This window comes from Astatotilapia calliptera, chromosome 18 (assembly GCF_964374335.1).
Source record: "Astatotilapia calliptera chromosome 18, fAstCal68.1, whole genome shotgun sequence".
NCBI classification, from domain to species: domain Eukaryota; kingdom Metazoa; phylum Chordata; class Actinopteri; order Cichliformes; family Cichlidae; genus Astatotilapia; species Astatotilapia calliptera.
The window spans coordinates 28,737,813-28,763,324 of NC_137439.1; the positions used below are offsets into that span (position 1 = coordinate 28,737,813).

The following is a 25,512-nucleotide window of genomic DNA, read 5'->3' on the forward strand; positions in this document are numbered from 1 at the left end:
TGTGCCAATCTCATTTTGCTTTTCCAAGACATGCTCTATAAATCTCTATAGGCTCTTGTTCATGTGTTTATCTGTTTATTTAATCATTTCCATTAGTGTTGTTTCAGTCATTACATTATATGAAACATAGTATAACATGGCAATGTCTAAGTTTCTGTGTGTAGGAACTCATCCCCTCCCCCCACTCATTAACAGTTCTACTTTGGTGGGTGTGAGTGTATGAAAACCCAGTGCTACTAAAAGACAGGACACTTTAAATAAAAGCATCAACACTCATTGAATACCATCATGTAACTTTATTCAACAACTAAAATAAAATAAAAACAAAAAACAATCAGCTTGCATGTGCTGAAATTTACTGACAATGTATCAAACTGGTAAATCACCATTGCATCTCATCACAAATACTCTTCAAACTAAGCATGGGTGGATATACACATTTTATGATTAAGCGTATTTTTTTTTTTTTAAATATAGGTACTGATCTGTAAAACAAAGTTCATACATACATGCCAATCAATTGATTAAAAATAATACTAATCACTGAGTGCCCTCATAAGAGGCAGAATGACTTTTTAAAAGTAAACGATAAGGAAGATGTTTAGAAAGTCTTTGATAAGCAACCATTTAATGACCAAATCACACATACACACACAGAGGGTAGGGTAACCTGTGCCGTTCATCGTCTAGTTAAAATTATCTATCAATCAGCCTGTAACTGGCTTCCATGAGGAAACACTACATATCATGACATCAACGCAGAGTGTGACTTCAAGCCCAATGTAATTAAAAAAAAAAAATGTGCATGTTAACATATGAACCAACTGAATAATCCACACATGATTAGTGATGCTCAGGCAAAGGCCAACAGTGGAAAACACTACAAAACAAACTGAATTCTGCGTGCTGAACATGAGTCTCAATCTGTTTGCCTTTAATCAATATTTACAAGTAATATGTTCCTTTAATCTGACATGTACACTTCAACAGTCAATGCAACGACATCATTACATACAAACCTCATGTCTGTGCGACAGTGCGTGGAGTTGCCATCATATGTACAGTTACAACATGTTAACATACACCATTTACATCAGTCCTTGAACTAAGAGCTGTGTCACAGCCCTCTGCACATGGTCCAAAACCACCACAGAGCTACACTGGGAGTGATGAGTGACTTGGTGTTCATAAAGCAAAGACACTACAGTACTGAAACAACTTGCCCAGTGACAACAAAAGCTTCCAATGATTTTTAAAAGGTTGCTAGCTTTAAAGAAATTTGTGGGGGGAAAAAAACAAAACAAAAACAAACCAAGATAATGCTGTCATTGATTTATTGTGTTTTGGCAAATGAGTAAGACTCAAAATACGAGTGTAGGGAAGTAGAAAGAATCTGCAAAATAACTGAGCAAAGCTGCAATTATTTACATCACAAGTGTGTATTTTTAAAACATTTTAAACATAGTCATTACCAGTATTATGGTGACACCTTCACCGCACATTCTAACATGTTTTTAACAAGTGTATCGACCATGCTCACCTTCTCAGTGTGTTTGTGATGAGTGTTCGTGTTAAAACATTAAGTACCAGACAAACTGAAATTTGGACCAGATAGTGAAAAAAGAGGAAAAGACCGGGAGCAAAGCGGACAAGGAGTCCTTAATACCTGTGCCAAATTTAGTGACAATCCAATGTATAGTGGTCTGAGATCATTTAAACAAAACAAGAATGCCGAGCAGCTGCTTTGTAAACTCTCGTGCCAATCGAGGCGATGCCAAAACATTTGACCAAGAAAATAAAAACTTTGAGGACCACCAGTGTGCACAGAATATATAAGTATACACATGTAGTAAATTTCATGCCAGCCACTGATGAAGCAGCAATGCCATCAATCAGTGCTTGAAAGCAGAATCCCATTCATCTCCATTGTACTGGGGTGGAGGCAAATAAGCCAATAGCTATCTGCATGGCTAGCTGTCTTCCCCTTCTAAGCTTCATATGAGTATGTGCACCTTTACAGAAGTTCATCAGCACTCAAAACCAGCATCTGGGAATTGTAAGAACTGTTAAATCAGCTATTGCGAGATTCGATGACAACTTAAAGGGGAATAAAAAAAAAGAAAAGAAAAAGAGAAGCAGTCATTACCCGTGTTTGTGGATATGAAAGTTAAATCTTACAATGGGCTCTTAGCGATGTCAGTTTGGCTGGTTGACTCGTTATGAACTCCTTATGAGGTACGAAAAAAGAAAGAAAATGTATCCAACACAAAGGAAATGATTAGTAACCAGTGACCACATACCGTGAAAAGAAAACAGCTATTGCATAGTACAAGAATATCAGGCATTCCCTCAACCTGTGAAAATAATGTGTCTTTAATACCTTGGGATAAATGCCAACTGACCGAGGGTGGCACTGTGGGACAGAGGGGCTACAGTTGATTTAAGCAGTGCAGTTAGAGCTTAAAATCCTTGGTTATGTTTTGACAAAACCACCACAGATGCTGCGGAGGAGAGAGCTGATCACACTGCCTCGGGCTGGATCCTTTTTGACATAATAGGTAAAAGTTCATCGGAATTTATGGACTTTCATAAAAAACAAAAACAAAAAGCCTATGCTACGACATATCTGTATCGATATTACGGGGATTTTCTTAGGCGTACATGTGAAATACACAGAGTACACAAACTACCACCAGTTACACTGGTAAGGTCTAAAGTAACTAAGGCTGAACTTGCTTTTTAATTTCAATGTATCATAAAGTGCCACACAAAGGTGGCCCGACACTTCAGAGTTTTGTGGCACAGTTAAATGTTTGCTTTTTTTTTTTTATAAAACAATAAAAGGCAATCGTTTCCAGTACTGGCAGGAGACGGCTTGGATTGTGCTTGTGTATGAAGACAAAGAATGGAAACCGGAAGAAAATAGGAACTGATATCTGATTGCATCTCTTCCCCCTCGTATAAGCGCACTGTAAACTTTTCAAGAGTGACTCCTGTGATGAACTGAACCCCCTCAATGTGGTCCTCGTGCATGCTGCAGTAGTGTTACACTCCTACCAGGCTTATGCCTCCTTCTCTTCATCATTTCCTCCTCCTCCCTTTGGCAGAAGTGGTTTTTGGAATTGACTACAATGCAGCTGTGCCATACCATTTATTTCTGTCCTTTGTATCTGGCTCTGGTTGGACTTAACTGATACTGAGCTGCGCAAATCCAATGAGTTTAATATCATCGGGAATTTCAGACTCTTCCACTCCAGACGCCTGGAAAAAGAAAAAACAAAACTAACTGTTGTTACTAAATATCTGAGAAGAAATACTGACCCATACACACAAACTGTGTTAATCAATGAATATGCGACATATCTGTACCAGAAAGTCACAGCATTACTTCATAAATAACTCGGTTTGTGTGCTCACCAGTTTAAAGGTCACATTTTTGTTACTGTGTGGATCGTCAACAATCTTTTGCAAATTGGCAGCAACTGTAAAGACAGGAAAGTTAGAAAGCTGTGAGCAGACTAAGGCTACATTCACTGCAGACCTCAGTGCTCAATTCTGATTTATTGCTCAGCTCAAATTTTCCTTGAGGATGTGGCTAATGTCCTTTACCCACGTGTGCAAAGGAACAGCAAAGACATCATACAGATCATTCTGCTGCATCGAAGGAAACACACGTGGGTCGCCGGAACCAGCTTTCACAATTTAATTTGGATGTGTAATAGAAGCCTATGAAGTTGTGAGAAGATGACAACGATGACGAGACACCCTACAAATGTTAACAGCATTTGTGATTAATAGAAGTAGTTAGATTGTTTCCTAAATGCTGATTTTATTGAAAAGACCCAAAAGGATGCGAGCAACCGATCTGGAACAATATGAAAAAACTCAACAGATTTGCATTCTGCACTGTGAACTTTGCATCCAGCTGCTGTGATGCCCAACACCTAAGCGGAGAACTCTGAACACTGAGGCTGCAACAAGCTTTACTGATGAGCATTAAAACGCTTTCAGTTAATTGCAAGACTTGATACCATGTTTAAAGAAAGAATTGAATGCAAAACAATCATTAATATTGACATATTATCTTAGCAATAATATCACAACATGTAGGGCTCTGTCGGACTCACCGATGACTAAGTCCCTTCCATCAACCAGACCAGCTGAGACCAACTCCTGAGAAACTCCATCAGCAGAGTCTGAGGACACGAGTGAAAAGATAAACCACAAACAGAGTTAAGAGACTGGAGTGGAAGAGCGTGAGAGAGAAGAAAGAGCTTTGGGAATATTTCTACCTCTGCCAGGCATGAACTCAAATCTGATGTCATTGAGCTCCTTCTTGGAATTCCTCAATCTCAGGACGAGACTGATGGGAACGCTGGATGAGGCAGCTGGATCCTATCGAAGGAAAATAGTAAAGGACTTACGTTTGGGAACACGTGTCTTTGTTCTCGAGTTATCGCATTCACAAGCTTGGGTGTCCACATCGCTCGCAGAGCAGGGTGACTACAATTCCCATCCACAACTGTGCTTAAAATGCATTTGGTCTGGAGAAAACTCCACCACGCATCTTTAAAACACATGTAATGCCAAACAAAATGGGATTTACGGTCACAAAACAAGATACCAGTGAAAATATCAAAAACAGCAGGGGTGAGTTGGGGGAAACAAAACAACCTATGCTTCTAACAGGGAACTTATTCTTGAGAATTTAAGTGTAATTACTTCATGAACGAGTATTGTTGTGGATGCCTTCCCCACAAATACGCCACCAAAAATTCATTTGTCCCAAAAGCTCTGTTTGTAACTTTTTAGGTAACTGTTACCTGAACAGCAGGCCCGTGTGAAGGGCTCGCTGTCTGAGCGGGAGCCTGTGGTGCCACGTGTTCTCCTGTTGGACCTGCATTCGCAGATCTCTCATGTGCCACGCCAGGTGGCTGCAGATGTGCACTGGAGCCATCTGCTGGTGGGAAAAGCTACAAGATACCAATTTCAAAATTAATCAGTAGTCAATTTTACATAAATGCAAATCAAAGGGGGGGGGGGGCATAAGACAGATTTGCAGGTCATGTCCACTACAAGAGGACTTACCTCCATATTCTGGGGCCCGTCCTTTACTCTTGGTGACTGCAGAATGGACATGACAGATTATCAGGATTAAACACATGCAATTCTCCAAAAATGCCCCATGGACACATGCCATTTAGCATGAATTGTGATATGCCAATTATAATTCCAGCTCCTTTTATTTTTATTTTTTTTAATTTGTCATTTTGGGGGTAAAAATCAGAATCAGTAATTAGATTTAAAAAACAAAACAACACAAACTACAGTTCTACACAATAATTGCATCTTTACTTGCTGAAACCCCCGCTATTCTTAGGTCGAATAAAGTTCTGAAATCTGGAGTTTCTGAGCTCTAATCTCAACATGAATTAAGTAAGCAGAGGAGCTCACTAGTACTGCATTCCTGCTTGGCTAAACATATGCTCAAACTAACAGTAAAGCAGCACCATCTGCTGGCCAAAGGACGCTGTGCACTGAGAAATAGCAGCCGTATAAAATAACCTGGACTATCAGATGGCGCAGGCATGCAGGGCCTTACCCGCAGAGCTGCTACAGCAGCTTTGCCCTCCTCGCTCTCCTCATCCAGCTCGTCATCGCTCCACTCCCAGCCACCATCCTCCGTTTTGTGGAGACGGCCGCTTGAGCCAGGCACACGACGCACCTACAAGGCGCAGTGAAGAGAAGCAACAGTGACTCATTCGTCCTCTCTAGGAATTTCCCAGCAATCATTAGGCAGAGCGTTAGGAAAACTGGGACACGCCCTGGACGAGACAGCACACCTTGTCTTGATAAGAGCAATGCACAGAAATACTGGTGAGCGTGGATTCAGTGCATGAGTAAATTATGTACCTTTTTAGATCGCTCTGTTATTGTTGGACCCTTATACAGGAGCTTCTCATGTAGGAACTCATTGTTCTGGAACACAAAGGCAACCATTTCTTACAGGATCTATAAATACTCTCTTTGAAACCTACAGCAATATTTTCAGCTTATTTTTATAGCCGTGATGCATGGCTCACCTTGGCTTTCGTGAAGAATTTGTGCTTCAGCAACTCGGCAGCAGTTGGCCTAAATAGGAAAGAAACACGAGGCTTTTCATTATATTTGTTCAGCAACAGGGGAATCTAATAAGCAGAAAAATTAGCACAAATTGGGTCTGGAAGTTTGCTCAAAAAAAGAAAGAAAAAGGTTTTGCAGAGTAACCTTTTTTCAGGATCTTTCTGTAAACACAGACACAGCATCTTCCTGAACGATTTTCCGTACTTCTTCACCATTTCCTTATCTGTAATACCCGTCTCCAGGCAGGGAGGGTCATTTTGCAAGGTCAGCATCAACACCTACAGACAGGCAGAGATCAGCCTGAGCTGGTGAACAGACTAAAAAGTGAAGATATCCTTACAATGGTGATGTTAAATGTCCTGCAGTTTACACAGAATCAAACCTCTCCACACTATAAATGGTCTGAGCTTTGAGCTTTTTACCGTGGAACAAAGAAGCTGTTTGGATCACTGTAAACTCTGCACATATTTACCTTCATTGGTGGGTATTTGTGATATGGTGCTGCCCCAGTGGCCAGTTCAATAGCAGTTATCCCAAAACTCCAGATGTCAGCTTTGAAGTCATAGCCACGGACCTGCAGATTGAAAACAGAGCCGAGTGAACAAAGCGCTCGAGTTGTCCTTTTATATCCAAGCTTGTAGCACTGCAGAGAAACTGGAGAGAGGGAAAGAAGAGGGATAAAGCAAGCGAGGCTTATACCTGCTCCATGACTTCTGGGGCCATCCAGCACGGCGTCCCCACAAACGTCTTCCGAACCTTGTTCCTCGTCATGTCTCCACCTGTTGCTAGAAAGGCACTCACACCAAAGTCTGGCGTTTTGAGTGCATGAAACACAACAAATAGGAGATGATGAAAAACTGCCTCAAATGCCACAAACCACAGTAAATGCAGACAAAGCAGAAACACTTTACCAGCTATCTGCACAGAGCCATCATCCCCGAGAAGAATATTTCCAGCCTTTAGATCACTGTGCATGAAGCAAAGGAGGATTAAACCACAGACTACAATTAGAAGCCCACAAAGAGTGGCTGTGCCCCGACACAGATGTGGCTCGGCTCCAGAAATGAACAACACTCCAAATATTTTACTATTCCACAGAAACACGATAAAGCCTCACCTTTGATCAGGTTCATTTTAATCCACCTGTTTTCTGTTTGTATGCTTTACACCGAGTGGAAATATGCGCAAACAACTTGAATGGGTCACCCTGAGCCCAGCCTGACTGAATAATCATTCACTCTTAAAATATCAGAAAATCTAATCTCTCATGATTATTATTATTAGATTTATCTAATTAAATACATAATAGATTGCTGGAAATGCTCCTTTGACATTATTTTTTTTGTGAATGGGACTGTTAATTTACAACAAGTACAGTTGTCACACATCCAGGATACAGAGGCCTTTCTTTTCACTGGTGGTCCACAGTGTTCCTGGGAGGAACTTTTATGTAAAACAAACCTCCTCAATTATGCAGCTTCACTGTATTAAATATTGAAGGAGTGAGGTCTAGTTCAAACCGCACACTCATATGCAGAGATGAAAGGCCCAGAGCCTGACTGAGTTGAGATGGCAGTGTACGATGGGACATGTGAGCTACAGAGAGTGCAAACACTGTGTACAGTAATCACTCAGCTGCTGCGCAATAAATCAGCACAACCTACCGATGAATCTGCCCGTTTTTGTGGAGGTACTCGAGCCCCTCCAAGACTTCTTTCAGAATGGTGGCAATGCAGGCCTCATCCAACACACCGGTCTTATGCTCACCGCGAGAGATGATGTGCTTGATGATGTCCAGCACCGAGCCTGAGAAAGAGCGAGCGAGTGAGTGAGGAAGAGGGAAAGACAGGCAGAGGCTTGTCACAAGATGTGCTCGCAGCACATGGAGAGAGTTTCCAAGATGGCAGTTGGTTAAAAGAACATCAAGTGGAATTCAACCTAGGCTTATACTGTAAACAAACCCTGCAGCTGTGCCCTGTTAACTAAACAAAATACAACCTGCCAGAACCCCGCAGAGTACAGCAGCAACATGCACAACAACCAGTGGAATAAAGTAGTGGCAAATTTGTTTCCACTTGGTGGAATAGATGTGCAAACATTTACATATGCAAAAGACAACAGTGGCAAAAACTGTAGACAGTAAATTCCCTGACAACATAGTGCAATATGAAATTATGAACTTGTACAAAAGAGGGCGTAACCTCGATGGGTAAACCATCAATCAGTCGGTTAAAGCTGGTTTTAGACTCCACACAGAAGCACATATTTTAGCAAAAATATGAACAAAATAAGACCGACAGCCGGTCTGCACACAGACTTACTCACCATTACTATCAACACAGTGTGGTATAACATTGCTACAATCTCCCTCTCTATGCTAAATGATGGAGCATGTATCCTGCAGAAAAGATGCAGAACACATTAAGGTTTAAACAGAGAGTGTTAAATCAGTAGTGGATTTATCACATAAGTGTGTTCTCACAGAAATGATCGTGAAATTAAAGAAGCCCATAAAATAAATCTCAAGAACTGGTTTTGTGGGAAGTTAATCTCAATATTCATTCCAAGTTCAAACTTGAGCTTATTAGTAGTACAAGAAGACAGGTTAGCCAAGAGCAGGTCAAATTAGGAACAGGTTTCATCAGTGTAACAACACTTACCACCACTGAGCAGCTTCATCACCAGCCACAGCTCATCCTTCACCACAAAGGAGGTATAATAAGACACAATGTTTGGATGGTGGCACTGGCTCATAGCTTGAATCTCTTTCTGCACACAGAAGAAAAATGTTGGATACAAGGTCACCCAGGAAGCATCAACTGTGGCCTATCAAGCCAAGCACAAACTGAATCTTTATGTTAAACTTAAAAAGACAAACTCGATCTCAGTCACAGGATTTGATCTTTTCGAATATTTAATAAGAGCTGGCTCAAGTGAGAGCGAAATGCAACAGCTTAATGTGTGCTCTTCCTCAAAGACAAAATCTCCCCTATTAAAAAAAGCAAAACCTGAAAACTTCAGCTTCAACATTATTACAAAGCCACCAAGCAAAGACATTTTTAACCCAGCATTTAGACATAAGAGGATTCAGGAGCTTGACATTATATAAGAACTGAGTAGGAAGATAGTGAAATCAAATAAAATATTTACAGCAGACAGCATACACTGCTATGATGGTCCTTAAGAAGAAATAATCAACTGGGGATAAAAATGAAAAGACTGCGGCAAAGCCAAGTAATCTCTGGTGTTTTACTCCAACATCTCGTGATTATGATCTTTAAGTTAAACAAAATAAATGCTCTAAAATACTTTAAAGTGGTTGACAAAGGTCCTAAGATGTATAATGTGTGACAGATCCAGCTGATAAAATGTTGAGAGTCTATTTAAGATCCTGGATGAATTCTTACTTTCAGGTAAGTGATTAATCCAACAAGCAAACCTGTTACATGGCACTAACAGCTTTTACTGGAGTTTGCACTACAGCTATTGATTCAGTAAATATAAATCAATAGCAATAGTGAGGTATTGACTTGTGACGTATTGAATTCACTGGATTAAACTAAAGCTAACTTTCACTGATTATTTTTGTCTATTATTCCTCCTTTCAAAGGAATGTTATTATATACATCTTTCCAACTTTTTCTCAGATAACTGCTTAATCAATCTCTTGTGCAGATTGTATGGAAAACATTCTCAGCAAAACACAAACATGAATTTCTGCACCACCTTCCGCTGTAGTTTCTTACCAGAAGCTCATCCATGCTAGTCTGACACTTTTCCAGGTTGATTCGTTTGATGGCCACCTTCTCCTTTCTCGGCTTGCAGTAAGCTGCCTGGACAACTGCAGTGGCTCCACTTCCTGAAGAGACCAATAAAAAAAAAGTCCAGCTATCCCACTGTGGAGCGGTCTCTGATACTCAGTCAGCATATGACCGCTGTACTGGGTCTTACAAGTACAGAGTAAAGACATGTTTCTCACACTGGAGACTAGTCTCTCTCTGTAGACTGTAGTCCTTGTTGCTCTTTAAAAAAAAGTAACGGACATAAGAAAGCTACATTCAGTGCACACGTTTTGGGAAACTTTTAATCGTTTTCTTAGTTATACTTAATTCACACTGTAAATATGTTTCTTTATCTTTGTTTTTTGTTTGGGTTGTTTGTTTTTTTTTGCAAATATTGATCTTTGTGTGTTCTTATTCATGTTCTTAACCGGGAACTGAGTGCAAATTTAGTTTCACCTCATGTGAATACATGCCAATAAAATCCTTGAATAAAGTCATTAACTGTAAGAAGCAGGATCAAGCCAAACTCAACAGCGTTGTGAAAATGACCCTAACTCTCTAACTCTTCTGATCAAAGTCATGTTCCAGTTATTTGAACTTGTGTAAAGTATGACTGATTCACTACATGCCATATCACACCTTGGGCAAAAGAGCACCACCCATTCTAACAACGGAAGAATCTGGACGTACTTAAAGCTAAACTGCTTTAGCTAGCCGTTTAGCTTCGTGCCGGATAGCAGGAATACAACCTTACTTTATGTCTCCTGCTAGCAGAGACAGTTAATCGGTTTGCCCTTCTACGGAAAAACTTCTGAGCTGTTAGCGTTACTGCAGTGTAGCTATGGGTCGTAATTGTACTTCTGCTAGCTGCAGACATACAATGCTACTTGGCTAATAGCAGCTGACAGCCGACGACAGTGTAAGCCAGGGAAGGCTACAATGCTAACATTAGCAAGCTAAGCTTCTCACCTATCACCTCATTGAGTTCATAGTCATCTTTGTCGATGGACCAGGGCTGAGAGGACTGGTCATCTGCCATGGTCGTGGTCTAAATGGTATAAACAGCACTTCTGAATTTAAAAAGAGACGCCTGTTTGATGTTAGCTTTGTGATTACTCCATTCGATGAAGCTTGCTACTGCTCCGCTGACAACTCCTGCTGCCGCTCCTGTCAACACAACTTTACGCGCTACTGACGAATGGCGTGACGTATGGAGAGAGAGGAGGGACGAAGAAGGCGCCATCTTGAGTGGGGCAAGCTATAAAACTTTAAGGACGTTTAGTTAAACAAAGGCAAAATGTATAGTTTTCTTTAATAGATTTTAAGTGAAAATGGGTTTAGTATGCTTACGGATATTATAGTTCTTTCAATCAATTTTACCCGCACATTCAGAATAGTTTTCAGTTATGGGCGGCAGGGGGTGCTAATGAGGGGAATGTGACTCACTCCCATTGTCACGATGAAGTCGCGATAAATAGCAGAACATAGGGTGTGTTTTGTTTTTTAGGTTACTTGAGTAATTTATGTTACTTCAATGAAATACAGTGCAGTAAAAAGTGTTTTTTTACTTTAAAAAGTTTTATCAAGTTGTTCCACCAAACTGTGCTAATAACTCCTAAAAACTGACCGTGTTTTTTCCTAAAACGCTGAACTGACTCAGCAAAAAGCCATTAAATAAACCCGCCAAAACACAATAACATCACAAATGACTCAAATGAATTTAAGCTGTTACTTGTGGAACGACTTTACATATCTTCTTTAAGTAAATTAAAAAGAATTTAGCATGCCACTGAACCTTGGTGAGAAGATAATCCCATCTCATAATTTATACAAAAACACCATTCTGTTAATGACGACAGTTTACTGTATGTGCTGTTTCCATTTCTATAACCTGCTATATTTTGAATTTTCAATAACAGCTCACAGTTAAAGTATCACACAACTGGAGAGGGAAAAAATGATTTACATAAGCCATGTAAATTCAGATTATTATTGTATTATCTTTTTACAAATATCTATTTGCGTATTGCCAACCTAGGATTATAATGCCTTTTTTAACTTCAGTTCACAGAAATCCTAAACAGAGAGGAGACAATGAGTTCATCTGGCTCATCTCTCTAGCAGTAAATTAATACTAATAGGATTTATTCCATTTTATTGGCTACATCTTTGTTTTTAATTTGACCTGCATCGAACAACACAGTAAGAGCACACTGGGTTGAAGTAAGACACACATTTTGTAGTCCATTGTCTCGATATTGTAGTCTAAACAAAGCACACATTCAAGTCAAGTTAAGTCAGCTTTATTTGTATAGCATGTTTACAGAGGCACAATGTAATCAAATAAAAGAAAAATTAAGATAAATGAGGTAAAAAAAAAAACCCATTACAAAACATCCATATGTATGCACACAAGCAAACAATTATACACATGTCTATACAAGTATATATGTATATACAACATAAACACACACACACAGGACATGAATACATGTATACATATACACATCATCAAATGAGATAAAAGACCAAAATAACTAAGACCGAATAAACGCAGTTTCAAAGAGATCCAAAGGCCTTTGAAAATAGGTTGGTCTTCAAATTTGATTTGAAGGTTTCCAAAGAAGAAGAGAATTTTATAAATGAGGGAAGATTGTTTGACATTCAGAGTCAGATTTTCTCTTACAGAGGTCTCCTTTCCTAAGTCCTTATTAATTCCCCTTCAAACCTTTCCTTGACCTTGTGATGTTTTCAACCAAGCTCAAGTCAAAGTGATTAAACAAAGGATGCAGCCATTTTAGATACTTTATCACGCGTTGGATGTCAGTGACATTCCACAGTCATATTTTTGTAAATGCCAAGTAAAGAATGACGTAGTGAGTGGCCAGGTGGCATTAATTTAAAGTGATTTGCAAAAAGCAGGGTTGTTCAGTTGACGTCAATGGGTTATCTTTGTAAACTCCTACATGTTAAATGTTGATTAAAAAATGTATAATTTTGGTCTAAAACCTTCTTGGAATAAAGTTGAAGTAAACTACTTTAAATTAATTACAGTTCTTATGTAGTTGTATAATCTAATAGCCAATACCGAACCCCAAAAATACCATAGACTGGGTTTAAAAGACAACCTGTTTGAGGTATTTAGCAGTTTATAACATTCATATGTTGAAACACTGCAGCGATAATGAGAACCAGGTGTACTGTGTGCTGTGCCGTGGAACTGTAAACAGATAAAGGTGACTTTTAAACTATGTACTGCAGGTAAAACATCAGACAAACATCTCTTTCTGTAGTTCTGTCATTCTTTCTTTCATACAAAATGTTTCCTGTCTGGATTCCTGCTGCTGACTATGTCCTCTGGTAACACCAGGCATTGCACAGTCTGTGAGTAAAGCAGCACCCGTACTGCACAGGGGGTGTTTTGGGGGAAAGCAAAACTATGGATGGTATCAATGGTATGTGAGGAAACAGCTGGGCCTGTTCCTGCTTGTTTTGCAAGCGCAGACACTAAGCAGAGACCGCTTGTACCACTGAAAGAAGCCTCATGATATCTGCTTCGTTTGTTTTTTTGTTGATTTTCATTATCTGGTTAAAGTGATTTTCTTGGAAAGTTTCATTTTCCTTTGTTTCACACTTGGTACTTTATCGCCCACCTTTGATGCAATGACTTAAGTTAAATATTAAAGTAAATGCTAAAGAACTCACTGTCTTGTCTTTTACAGGAATAGCAGTGTGGAGTTCATTAGTAACCATAAATCTTGACCTCTGCAAATCTAGTCACGGTTATTTATTTATTTAATTTTTATTTTTAATCTTGTCTCCTTTCCCCACACCGCCTGTTTTCCCGACCCCCGGTCCCTGCGTAGATTTTGGAGGTGTCATCCCCTCCCCTTGTGATGGTGCATGAAAGCTCACTCATCCTAATGCTGACAGTGCGTTGAGTCTAAGCCAGGCCTGAAAGGGAAGTGCTGAGAGCCACAGGAGCCCCAGCACACCAGTGATTGCAGGGCTTTTATCTCTCCAAAGGAAAGCTGTGCATGAACAGAAAAGGGCGAAAACTTTATCTGCCCCATTCAGTGCAACGAATATGCTCAAAGTTTGTTTGTTTTTTTTGTTTTTTAAAAAGGGAAAAGAAAGAAAAGAAAACTAGGCTATGCGTAGTGGCAGTTAGCCAAATTTGCTATTCAGCCCCTTGGTGGAGTTTCAAAAGAGGAACAGGTGTCCATAAAAAAGAGAAAAAAAAAACACTGCAAAGGGCTTTAGCAGAAGTTGATTGTATTTCCACGGGTTATCTAAGCTTGCATGCTTCTCAAATGAACGACCCCTCCCTGTTTATTCACATGCAGAATTACCTTTTGGTGAGGAATAGACTCCGAGGCTCAGGGAGTGGTAGCTTAAGTCTTGTGTACATACAACAGAATTAGAAAAGGTATGCGGGATTGTTTCCCCCAATTTTTGGCTGCAGGTGCGCGGAAACGTTTCAGCTAATGACGACGTAAGCTCTGCATGCTGGCTACAAGGTCACGCTAACCAGTCCCATCGATGCAGGATGGCAGAAGCTCACCTAAAGGTCTAACCTGCTGTGACATCAGCACCGCGGCTTGAATGGCAGGCTCGTCAAACCGGTGTTGAAGCCCGCGGGAGTCACTGACACCGTTCAGACTGCAAGGAGAAACCCACGCGTGTGCCCGCGTTCGCTCGCCTTGTACCCAAACTTGGCAGAAGCCTGTTTTTATAAAAAAAAAAAAAACCAACAGCAGCAACAAAAACAAAAACAGGTTTCCGTTCAGTGTATATGGGAGAAAGAAGCGGCAACTTTTCACGAGAAGCTGCATGAAGTGAGTGGAATATTGGGCTGCGTAAAGTGGAGTGAACTCAAGACGGGATGGAAACGAACGGGCTCGAAAATAAACTTAAAGGTAGGATGCATTTTGGATTAAGTCACCATGTTAAAATATACTGTGCCTTTCTTGGATTTGGCCAACTTCCACTGTTTTCCAAATCCGATAACCCCTAAGACAAAGATTACATGTCAGCAAAGGGGTTTTTTTTTTTATACCTTACATTTAAAAAATCTAATTTTCTGCGTTGAAATATATCGGTCCTATGTATATTTATTTTTACTCTTATTGTTATTTGTTTTTTGCCGCTTAATCTAGCGAAAAATCCCAAGACAATCAACTGTGTGCATTTAAACACTCAAAAAGGTGTGGCACCTCTCATTCAGCTCGGTTTCACCTTGCTGCAAGCTCAAGGAAATGTTACCAAACTAAGGCGGTGGACGTACTGCTTGTAGAGTCAAATCAGCCTTTCACATTCCACTATAGAGGCTAGGGACGAGGAAATATTACAGGAAAACTGCTTGTTGTCCTGTAATCGCAGGCCTGTTTGCTTGTTTTATTTTATTTTTAATAATGAGAAGTTTAGTAATGTGGCGTTAAATCACGGCGCTTAGCAGTACCGCCTTGTCACCACTAGATGGAGCCCATAAGATAACTAATGCAGAAGTCAACACTAGGCAGGCTCCAGTGCAGGTATCAAACCTGTGTTTGTAGTAATAATGATGATGATGTTATATTCTTGGACTCTGATATTACAAGCCTCCTATTAGTTCAGCTTAAAATAAATAAATAAATAAAAATCTCAGCCTATTTACAGCTTCCTAGCAGCAAGCCACTGACCACCTCAGGGAGAAGCAATAATAGCGCTGCAATTTCACAAGAAATATGCATCACATACAGTCCCATTTGAGCCTCGGGTGGTTCTGACCAACAACAAACAATATTTTCCTTTTAATTGTATGGAAGTACTTCAACCCCTCCAACAGCACCATAAAATGAAAGGCGGTGTGTATTATTGAAAAACACCAGTCATTAATGATGTCACTGCAGTTGTCACATTTTGCAAAGCCATCACGGTGGCCGGATTGAGGGCCGGAGCCGCATGTTTGACACCACTCCTCTGCTCAAAGTCAAATCTTTTGTAATGCAGGCATTTGACGCTAATTATGCCCTGTGGCTGCTTTTATTTGCTAGCAGGTAATTTACGCTAATTAAAACGTCTGAAGTTAACAGTGAGTATGGGAATGCTGATCAAATCCTGAAAAATGAACACAGGAGCAATATTCAAACAGACGAGTATGGAGTCGCTTCCTTTTCCGCGATAGTGTTCCTGCACGAGCAAGCTGTCAGCTGACTGTAAACTCAAGGGGACGTGACGGAGCTGAGTGAACTTTGAGTGGGAATGGTACACGCCCTTCTCCTCCACACAGTGCCTTGTGAACACAGACAGTGTCGGCAGCTCCGGGTGGCACCATGTCGTGCATACGAAAAGAACCCGAGAAAAGCAGGTCTGAGGAGTTACTCCAGTATGCCAGGGGCCAGAAGGTGATACAAATGAACGTAAAGCTCCTAGGTAGGCTGCGCTGCCAAGCGGACGAAACCAAACTGTTATCCAGGGTCAGACTGCTGCTACGTTGTTGTCACAGCGTAAAACCTTTTGTGTGCGCGTGTGTTTGCAAAGCCATGAACTTTTATGACTTTCTAATGATGGCCTGCTTGTGATTTCTGAGCGTTTGCACTTTTCCTGCAGTTTCTCTAAAGTGGTCTTCTGTTCCCTGCTTCCTCAGGTTTGGAGGGTGATCCCGACCTCCAGTTTCTCCTGAAGGGGGGAGACCTCCTGAAGGTCCTCTCCCCAAGCTGGAAGAAGACTCGTTACTTCAGGCTCCAGGAGGACTGCAAGACAATGTGGCGCGAATCCAAGAAGACCTTCAAGAAAAATGATACCTGTGAGTGCTGCCCTGTCTTCCCAGCAGAATATGTGTGACGAAAACCCACACATGTGCAAACCCCTGGCACACATCTGTCTAATCTCACACCGTCTCTTTACTTTACACTTTTTATTACTTTGCATTAGCAAACACTTTTGGAGTTCCTCTCCCGCCACAACCAAAACTTTGTGGATTATAAAAGGATTGGATTGATCACAAAGCTACACAAAGTCCTTGGTATTATCATACACATCTGGGTTGCTCCTGATAGCGGTGTGGGTGTGTTTGTAGAGATAGTGATTTATTTTATAGTGTGTTGTGGAGTGGGAGTGGTTAGAAATAACTCTTATTGTATTTTCTGCTTGGATGACACCCAGAAACTGCTGTCACATAGTCATGTACATCCAACATCTCCGCTCATTACTGACTTCAGTGGGAGGCAGGGGAAATTGCAAACATCAGGCTTGTACGTGTGCTTGAAAATAAAGTGTTGCTTTTCAGCAGTGTGCCACATGCTACATGTTTGAATGACAGGAAGTGGATTTTAAAAAAATAAATGAATGTTGCATAAAATTCGTTCTGTCTTCAGTTTCGCTTGATGACATCTCGGCGGTGCAAATGGGCCGTCAGTCGGAGGGCTTGAAGAAGAACACGGAGGAGCAGGTGGAGGACCGCTGCTTCTCCATCATTTTCAAGAGCCGCCGCAAGAACCTGGACCTCGTCTCCAGCTCGGAGGAGGAGGGAAAGCAGTGGGTTAAAAGCCTGCAGAAAGTGGTCTCCAACCTAAACAACCTGAGTCGAAAGCAGAAGACGGAGCAGTATCCTTTTACACGACAGTGGAAGCTGTACTGTGAGCAAGCTGAAGCTGAGCTCAAACAGGTGGCTGTTTGTTAATAACCTGTTATTAAGACTTCATTGGTCATCACCTATCGCATAAGATGTTCCTGCACCTTATTTTCACCTTTTGGCTCCACTAGAATGACTTTGCCTTATTGATAGTTTAATTAATTTATTATTTATTTATTTTGTGCAGAGCCGGCTAAAAGTTTGAAGCCGTTTTAGTGCCGCTCCCTTTAAGGCCACCTTCCATGTTTGCCGTCTTTTTTCTTCTTGAGCAGAGCCGTGGGAAAACAAATGCTCAAACGAGTGCTCAGAGATTATTTCACATATTCTGATTCATTATTTAAAACTGTGACCTTGTGTAATATGAGCATCTCATCCACCACTATAACAGTATATATGACAGAAAAAAGGACAAAAGCACTCCAGGTCCTCTTTAATCTATCCTGAGCTTAGCTAAGCAAAGGTGGTATAAGTAAATAAGTCACATTCAGTTGGTACCTGTTTATCTCCACCTTAAATCACAAACCTTCCAGCTGGATCTTCAGCTGCTTGAGGAAAGCAGACAAGAACAAAGATGATAACCTGAGTCCGTCAGAGGTCAAGAGTTTCATGCATCTGATCAACATCGAAGTGGATGATGAATACGTGGAAATGCTTTTCAAGGTTGTTTCCTCAGAGCTTCTTAATGTTTCCTAATGGCAGAAACTGTTTTAATGCATATTCTTGGAGCCTTCCTGGCTAAGCTGTAGTAATCCATTGAAACTCTAATGAAATGCTCCAAGAGGAAATCAGTGCTAACTTGATATTTTAGCCCACATATTTTTTTTCTTTATTGTTAATAGCAAATCCAGCTTTTAATAGTTTTATAGTGCATTATTTTCAACTTAAAATGTTGACTAATCTTTGTGTTACTTTCCCCCAATGCAGAAATGTGACAGGTCCAAGTCTGGAACCCTGGCAGGAGAGGAGATCAAACACTTTTATGATCTGTTGACCCAACGGGACGAAATTGATGTTATCTATGGGGAGTACGCCAAAACCACTGGCTTTATGAGCGCTCAGAACCTGGTGGATTTCCTGCTGAAAGAACAGAGGGAGAAAGCAACGCTGGCTGATGCGCACAGAATCATCGAGACGTATGAACCAGATGAAAACGGTCAGTACACAGCCCTCTTTCAGGTCTTCTCAGGACCGCAGCTCTGCTGGTTTTCTTCCTGTAAAAATCAGTGAGCTGTATCCCGTGAATGGTCTAACTGCATATGGTTACCAGGGTTAAAAACCACTGTTTTCAAGCTCGTGGTTTCCAGCTGTGTATTATTCTGCGTTCTGTTCCTCTGGAATTGCAGTCTATGGCAGCCCGAGTCTAAGGCTCCAACACACTGCGACCTTTTGCTAATCTTGTAAGTTCATTCATGTCAGGTCTTCCAATCTAATAAACTTGGAATATGCACAAACTTTGATGGACAAAGATTGAACATAGTGGCTGTTGAAAGAGATGCTATGATGTATGTTCCTCTGCTTCTCTCAAAGCTTTGTCTTCCTTGGTATGTTCCCCACAGCTGGTGGACTAGATTTTCTTCTTTGTTGGAATTTCAAACATTTCTTTTTTGCTATCTGGGTTTGTTTTGTCTTTTTCATGAGTGTCAGTGTATTACTGCTTCGTACCTTCATATCTGCATTCCCAGTAGATGTAGATATAGCTGCAATCATGCTGTGAGATGGCAATCATAAATTTCAGACTTTGGTCACATGACTACTACTACATAGTAATTGTACAGATTTTGGATTTCCAGAGGTTTTCTTCTGCAAAGCTGGTTTAGGAACAGGAAGTGTGAATATGCATCTAAGCAACAGTTTCATGTAATGTCAAACCTGGATTGTAGCCACAATATAAGCAGAAGTAACCTTCATTCATTTGATTAGTCTGTATTCTTCTCAATAAGGTAGTCTTACCTTCGACCTCAGTATGAAATATTAACAAGGGAAATATAATTTTCTCAAGCTGGTCTCACACCTGCAGGAACATCCTAAAACAAGTGTGCCAAACATAAGGTCCGAGAGCCTGAATTGGCCCAGTAAAGACACCAATCCAGCCCAGTGGATGGCTTTGGAAAATGTGAACTGTATTTTGTTGTTAGTATAGTTTCTCAGCATTTCTTTATCATGTAGAAAAACTCAGATCTATTATTGAAATTGCACTTCTTTCTGTCCAAGATGTCTCTGGGATTAAGAGTCTCATGGAGTTTGTCCACAGATAAATTACTGACCTCTTGTTGTTGTTGTTTTTTTTTTAAATGCACTGTAGACTGATCTGCTGCATTTGGTGTGTATGTGTGTCTTTTCAGCCAAGGAGAAGAAGCTGCTGTCCAAAGATGGCTTCCTCATGTACCTGAATCACCCAGATGCCATGATTCTGAATCCAGACCACAAGGATGTGTACCAGGATATGAGCCAGCCCCTCAACCACTACTTCATCTCCTCCTCTCACAACACCTACCTCATGGAGGATCAGCTCAAAGGCCCCAGCAGCACAGAGGCGTACATTAGGTAACACTTTCCATCCCGAGATTCAGTAATTTGTCCTTGATGAAAGTTTTTGGCTAGTTATTTATCCAAACTTGATCTTTAGTCATCTTCCTATCGGTGTGCAAAGGAACCACAGAGATGTAATCTCATTTTTCAACCCCAGATCAGCTAAAAAATAACTGTTGGAAGCACTCAGCTGCACCATCAAAACAAACAACCCAAAACATTAACTCACAGTGCAGTCACTAACATGAAATAGGCATGAAAAGACAGCAGCACTGTTTTTGTCAGTAGGAAGTCCATCACTTTTACTGACTTTAAATAGGACCTTTCATACTTGTTCTTGTTTTTTAGTTCTATAGTTGTTATTACAATGGTGGAAGCTCAGCATTAAACATGGCCAACACTTAAAATAACGAGAACAAAGGTCAGACATCAGATTTCTCTGATCTGTTGATATATATCTGTCTTAGAGAAGGGGTCTTCCAAATACCCCACCCATCTGTTCAAATCCTGCATTTGTGAGGGGCAGCCAATCAGAAGAAATTTACCTTAAATGGAAGGGAACTAAAATGGCTTGTTTCATTTAAGACAAAAAAAGCTCATTTTGAACTGCAAGTCATGCGAAGTTAGTCTACTAGAGTCAAAGACTAAAAATGATGATGTCCTTTAATGTCTTGGTTAATTGTGCTAAGCAGGCAGTGAGGGTAGTTTGTGTTTATGTGCCATATAATCTGTCAGTTCTTGAATCACTGAGACCAATTCATTACAACTTGGAATTTTAAATAGTTTCTTGTAACCATCTCTCGCCACGTTGCGCCGTTTCACTGATGGAACTGTTAGTCTAAACAGCATATTTGGTCACTAATGCTCACTCCAACACTCTCAGGGCTCTGCAGAAAGGCTGCCGCTGTGTGGAGCTGGACTGCTGGGACGGATCGGATAATGAGCCCGTGATCTACCACGGCTACACTCTCACCTCAAAGATCCTGTTTAAAGATGTGATCAAAGCCATCAGTGAGCATGCCTTCAAGGTATGTTTAGCATCTGTTGGTATCCAGCATGTCTTCACTCAACATCCAGCATGTCTTCACTCAACATCCAGCAACACACTTATATGTGTTTGTTTTGGGGGGGGTTGCCTGCTTTTCCTCAGACATCCCAATATCCAGTGATTCTCTCCTTGGAGAACCACTGCAGCGTGGAACAGCAGGAAGTCATGGCCCGCCACATGAGCTCCATCCTTGGCAGTGCACTCATCACCTCTCCTCTGGGTGATGGCATGCCCACAAATTTCCCATCTCCTGAGGTTAGCATCCGTTTCACTAGTTTTATCAGGATTGTCAAGGCTGAACCGATCATAGGAGATAAATGGTGTGTGTGTGTGTGTGTGTGTGTGTGTGTGTGTGTGTGTGTGTGGGGTCCCCCAGGAGCTAAAGGGGAAGTTCCTGATCAAAGGGAAACGTTTAAACAAACTGGAAGACACTTTTGCTGAGGCAGCTGCAGATGACAACGATGTGACGGAGGAGGAAGAGTCGAATGATGAGGATGCGCAAAAGGAGAAGAATACAAAGGTAGTCGAGCCCATGAAAATAAGCACATTACCACACACGTGATGTTTACTCACCCTTAAATTCTGCGCAATATTTCAAAGAAAAAGCTGAAGCTAGCGAAGGAGCTGTCCGACATGGTCATCTACTTTAAGAGCGTCCACTTCCACGGCTTCGAAGATGCCCAAAAAAACCTGAGCTTTTATGAAATGGCATCCTTCAAGGAGGGGAAGGCCATGAAGCTGGCAGAGGAGTCGGGTAAAGGAAGAGAAACCCACAAACTTTGATTAAGCACTGTCAATAAATCTTGTTTCCTCCCCCCCACAGCAAACGCCTACGTGCGCCATAATGTGGAAAAGTTTAGTCGCATCTATCCAGCTGGCTCCAGGACCGACTCCTCAAACTACAACCCGTTGCCTCTGTGGAACGCTGGCTGCCAAATTGGTAATGGCTAACAGAGGAATAACAAACACTGATAATTATACAGCAATGGCCAAGAGCTCATGTTCACTGTATTCTCTTTTTGTTTTGTTTTTTAAGTGGCCTTAAACTTCCAGACTCCCTGTACAGACATGGATATGAACCAGGGCAGATTCCTAGTTAATGGCAAAAGCGGCTACATCCTGAAACCAGCCTTCATGAGGGACGTAGCCACAGAGTTTGACCCCATCACCCTGACCCGAGGAGACTGGCTGACGCACAAGACCCTGCATGTCATGGTGAGGCCTTCATTGTGCAGACACACACTGGAGTTATTTGATTTCCTTTGAGTCCCGTTTAAAGTTGAGATCATTCTTCACCTGCCAATAGGTCATATCAGCTCAGCAGCTTCCCAAAGTGAACCAGAAGAAGTCCTCCATAGTAGACCCGCTGGTTAAAGTGGAAATCTATGGAGTGCCAGCTGATGTCGCAGAGAAAGAGACCAAACCTTTTGATAACAACGGTACCTCACGTTCACGTCCTTTGTTTTATTTTAATGTGTCCGCAATGAATCAAGACAATACAAAATTTTCTGTTTTGAAGGCTTTAACCCTTCCTGGAATGAGAACTTCCAGTTTGACGTGTATGTGCCGGAACTAGCATTGGTCCGCTTCAGCATCGAAGACTATGACTCCAGTTCTGATAATGACCTTGTCGGGCAGTACACGCTTCCCTTCAACAGCTTGAAAATGGGTGAGTTTTGCTGTATTTGTCAAGTCTTTTTTTTTCTCCTTACTATAATCCAGTGATGTGAAACCACTGATAGTCAGTTATTCATTTATGAAGTGTGAAAACAGAGATGGGGAAGTGTCCCTTCTCTGTGGTGTGACATAGAGAACCCAATTCATCCGCTCCACAAGGAGCACTTCATGTTGTCCTGTGCCATCACTGACCGCAGCCCCTTTGTGCTCCCACACAGGATACAGACACGTGCCGCTGTTCAATAAGAACGGAGACCTACTCCCCTCAGCCGGACTTTTTGTACACATTATGGTCCTGGATGCCGAATAAGAAGTCTCCAACTCTAGGACCTCCTCTCTACAGCCATGTTTTAAAATTTTCTTTCATTTTGGCTTCACAGTTTTAGCTCATGATTAACTTATTACTTTAATTCTAATCAAAGTCGAATTGCGACTTTTCTCTCTTCAGTCTAGAGATTCTGATTTGCAGCTGAATGTTGGTTGTATTGGGAGGTGGGTACACATGCACACACTCTAGGGCTCCCTAGACTTTATAACACTCCATGTATATATGACACTTCACTTTTACAAATTGGATTAATTCGTACAAGCAGCACTCACTACATACCAACTTCAGTTTGCATTAGGATGAAACTTTTTAAACTGCTTGTCCCTTATTTTTAGTCTGTTCAATGTCTTTTTTTTTTCTTTTTTAAACCTTTTCATCCAAATGACAATTTTGACTTTTAGAGAAGCACAGGCCAATGTGAAAGCTATAGTCTGTTTTCATCAGTAATTTTAGTCATCCATTATGATCATTTCTCATGTAACATCTTGACTTTGCCTCTTTTTGTAAATCAATATGAACACATAAAAATGTTAAACACAATCATCATCAAGCACTGTATTCATCTATGACTTAACAGTCCTCATCCAGTGGAGCCACAATGAATGATGCAGCATTATAGTCCTTATAAACCTCCCCAATCTCCCGACTCTGTGACAGCGACGATACCTGTATATACCAGTCTCCGGCTGAAACATCTTCATGAACTATTTAATTTTATGCAAACAATACTAGAAACCAGTTTGCAGTGAGCCACATCTGCCTTTCCCTAGAAGGAAACTACCTTGTGAACTTTGGATACACCCTATGTAAACAGTCACAGCAACGATGCACACAAACGGAGAGCTCCTGTTGAATGAAAACCTTTAGGAGTTATTTTACATCTTAATTGTGTAAAGTTGCTCAAAAATAGTTTGTACAAAAACGCATCGCAGGACTTCTTCCAACAGACAGCTATCCTTTCCACCGTCATCAGCTTCACAAGAGCGTTTGGTTGTTGCCAGACTGGCAGTTTTGTTAGTCAAAGCTCTAAATATCCACCGTACACTACCAAACAAACTGAGTTAACCATGTAGTACCTAAACAAGGTTAGCAGAGCCCAAAGGTTAATCACGCCGTTACCATCTTTCAGCTTGTTATAAGAAAACATGAACCCACCGCTGCCAGCTCACTAAGACAAAACAGAAACAGATGGTGTTAGTCTGATGACAGAAGACAGGCAACAATCCTCCAAAAATGTGCTTTTATTGTGACATGTCTGAAAGGAACGGTAAAAATAAATCAGGTCGACTGTAAAAGACAGAAAACGGTGACATTCTCAACTTTCAGTAAACATACCATATGAGGTACATCGGAGATGGTGGAAACCGCAGTCACGCCAGACTGAAGTGAGGATCTTTGGCCTTAATTCATGAACCACATCAGATGTGTGACAGGGGGCAGAGGAAGAAAAAAAAAATAAAAAGACATGACAAAATTGTTTCAATGAAGCCATTTATTAAAGAAAATAAAGGGGGAGAAGGTGATGCTCAGAATGACATGCTGCCAAAGTAGGAAAAAAAAAGTGAGGAAATTGATTAAAAAAAAATAAAATAAACTCAAGTGTTTTAGAACTTTGGTGTTAACTTAGTACAAAATGAAGAATGTGATTATGAGTGAAGTGACAAAAGGAAAAGTGAAAGGCAGCACACATGAACGAACATACACACACACATGCTCACAATCGTCCCGATAGGTGGGACGAGACCTGACTTATTTTTCTTACCAAAGGCAAGAGAGCAGGAAAATACCGATCTGAAAGGATATAGGAACAAAAAGCTGGATATAATGGGTAATATGCAACTTTTCAAACCCAAATACTGACAACATGTAGGTAGAAAAATATATCACAATGATACAAACAACATTTTCAGAGAAAGGTCATCATTGAGAGGTTGAGAAGACCAAACGCTCCTTATTTAAAAACAAAAACATTGCACTGAAACCATCGTGAGCTGCACACTCGCAACACAAATGCTTATGCGAAGAGAATGAAAATGTCTGAAGGAGCAGCAGCCTTTTAACTGGGGGCGTAAAGTTGGAAATTATTAGTGTCTCTTAAATATAAACCCCATGACCCACAAACCAAGCAGTAAAGGTTTGTTGGAGGCAAACAATCCCTAGATGGCACCATAGAGCTTTTCACATCCTCCATTTTACTGTTACACAACCCACCAGAGCCAAATATGCTCTACATATATGGCTGATCACTTTTCGCACTCCATAAGAAAATACTAGAGATGATGCTAAAACAGGGAGGTGTAACCTTGGAAATAATGAAGAAACATTGCTTTGTGCCTCCACAGGCAGTAAGGCATTAATGCCATGATGAGGTTGTTCACAGTCCTGATGCAGTGCCCCAGTAGTGTTTCAT

At 40.9% G+C, this 25,512-nt stretch overlaps 2 protein-coding genes across 4 annotated transcripts; one reads left to right on the plus strand and one right to left on the minus strand.

Moving 5' to 3' along the window:
- Positions 1-281: 281 nt before the first annotated feature.
- LOC113010698 (serine/threonine-protein kinase OSR1-like) lies at positions 282-11,105 on the minus strand. Its single transcript, XM_026149888.2, has 17 exons — positions 10,875-11,105; positions 9,870-9,982; positions 8,784-8,892; positions 7,788-7,929; positions 7,035-7,090; positions 6,823-6,932; positions 6,596-6,697; positions 6,268-6,401; positions 6,084-6,132; positions 5,914-5,979; positions 5,603-5,725; positions 5,089-5,124; positions 4,824-4,973; positions 4,293-4,395; positions 4,128-4,196; positions 3,418-3,482; positions 282-3,261 (listed from the first exon to the last, which is right to left on the minus strand). The coding sequence occupies exons 1-17, from the start codon at positions 10,942-10,944 to the stop codon at positions 3,187-3,189; spliced, it is 1,572 nt and encodes a 523-aa protein (XP_026005673.1). The 5' UTR covers positions 10,945-11,105; the 3' UTR covers positions 282-3,186.
- Positions 11,106-13,240: 2,135 nt separating this feature from the next.
- Positions 13,241-23,642, plus strand: LOC113009934 (1-phosphatidylinositol 4,5-bisphosphate phosphodiesterase delta-1-like). 3 transcript variants are annotated; one of them, XM_026148615.2, is made up of 15 exons: positions 13,241-13,289; positions 16,534-16,692; positions 17,264-17,492; positions 18,051-18,180; positions 18,445-18,673; positions 19,863-20,064; positions 20,933-21,077; positions 21,200-21,352; positions 21,474-21,617; positions 21,698-21,851; positions 21,921-22,037; positions 22,134-22,312; positions 22,404-22,536; positions 22,617-22,766; positions 22,993-23,642. In XM_026148615.2, the coding sequence occupies exons 1-15, from the start codon at positions 13,256-13,258 to the stop codon at positions 23,082-23,084; spliced, it is 2,250 nt and encodes a 749-aa protein (XP_026004400.2). In that variant the 5' UTR covers positions 13,241-13,255; the 3' UTR covers positions 23,085-23,642. The 3 variants fall into 3 exon arrangements, with proteins under 3 accessions (XP_026004400.2, XP_026004399.2, XP_026004398.2); XM_026148614.2 differs by lacking the exon at positions 13,241-13,289 and adding an exon at positions 14,288-14,824; XM_026148613.2 differs by lacking the exon at positions 13,241-13,289 and adding an exon at positions 16,146-16,319.
- Positions 23,643-25,512: the final 1,870 nt, after the last annotated feature.